The sequence below is a fragment of the Penaeus monodon genome, chromosome 27 (assembly GCF_015228065.2).
Source record: "Penaeus monodon isolate SGIC_2016 chromosome 27, NSTDA_Pmon_1, whole genome shotgun sequence".
NCBI classification, from domain to species: Eukaryota; Metazoa; Arthropoda; class Malacostraca; order Decapoda; family Penaeidae; genus Penaeus; species Penaeus monodon.
In genome coordinates, this window is record NC_051412.1 from 39,434,498 (window position 1) to 39,435,038 (window position 541).

Here is a 541-nt window from a genome sequence, read left to right on the forward strand (position 1 = left end):
GATAACTTTATCCTCACTTAGCCACCTCCAGTCATTTAGAGGCAGCAAAGGTCCCATAAGGGTTTCCCTAGGCCTATTAAAGTAGCATTTGAGGTAAGATCTTAAAGGAAATACTTTACAAAATTAAAATTTTTATGGTTTGTAACATTTCTTTCTTTCTAGCATTGCCCTAGTAATGCATAACTCTGGCCAACATGTTCCTGAATGGATGCTTGAAATGAAGAAGGCGACAAAGAATGAGAAAAAGAAGCTATCAGCTAAACATCCAGAGCGTGGACACGTATCTCAAGGGGTTCTGTATGAGAAGCTACAAAAGAGGAAGATGAAGTATGTTGTTCATCTGAATATTCTTATATTTTGTGAATTAACAAACTGGTCTACAAAGGAGACGGTATACATGTAATGTAATAATAATACCTTTTATTTCAGACAAATGAAAGACAAAAGCAAAAGGATGAAAATGATGAATGGAGGAGCTATGCAGAAAGAGGAAGAGGAAAGTGGTGATAATGACATAGTAGACAGTGCAGATACGCAAGCC

General features: G+C 36.8%; 1 protein-coding gene across 1 annotated transcript in view; it reads left to right on the forward strand.

Moving 5' to 3' along the window:
- LOC119590854 (probable ATP-dependent RNA helicase DDX52) overlaps positions 1-541 on the forward strand; it is a gene marked incomplete at its 5' end in the record, with an annotated part of 15,172 nt that overhangs the window by 14,480 nt on the left and 151 nt on the right. The window contains 2 exon segments of the mRNA XM_037939612.1: positions 163-327; positions 430-534. Coding sequence (XP_037795540.1) covers positions 163-327; positions 430-534 — 270 coding nt within the window.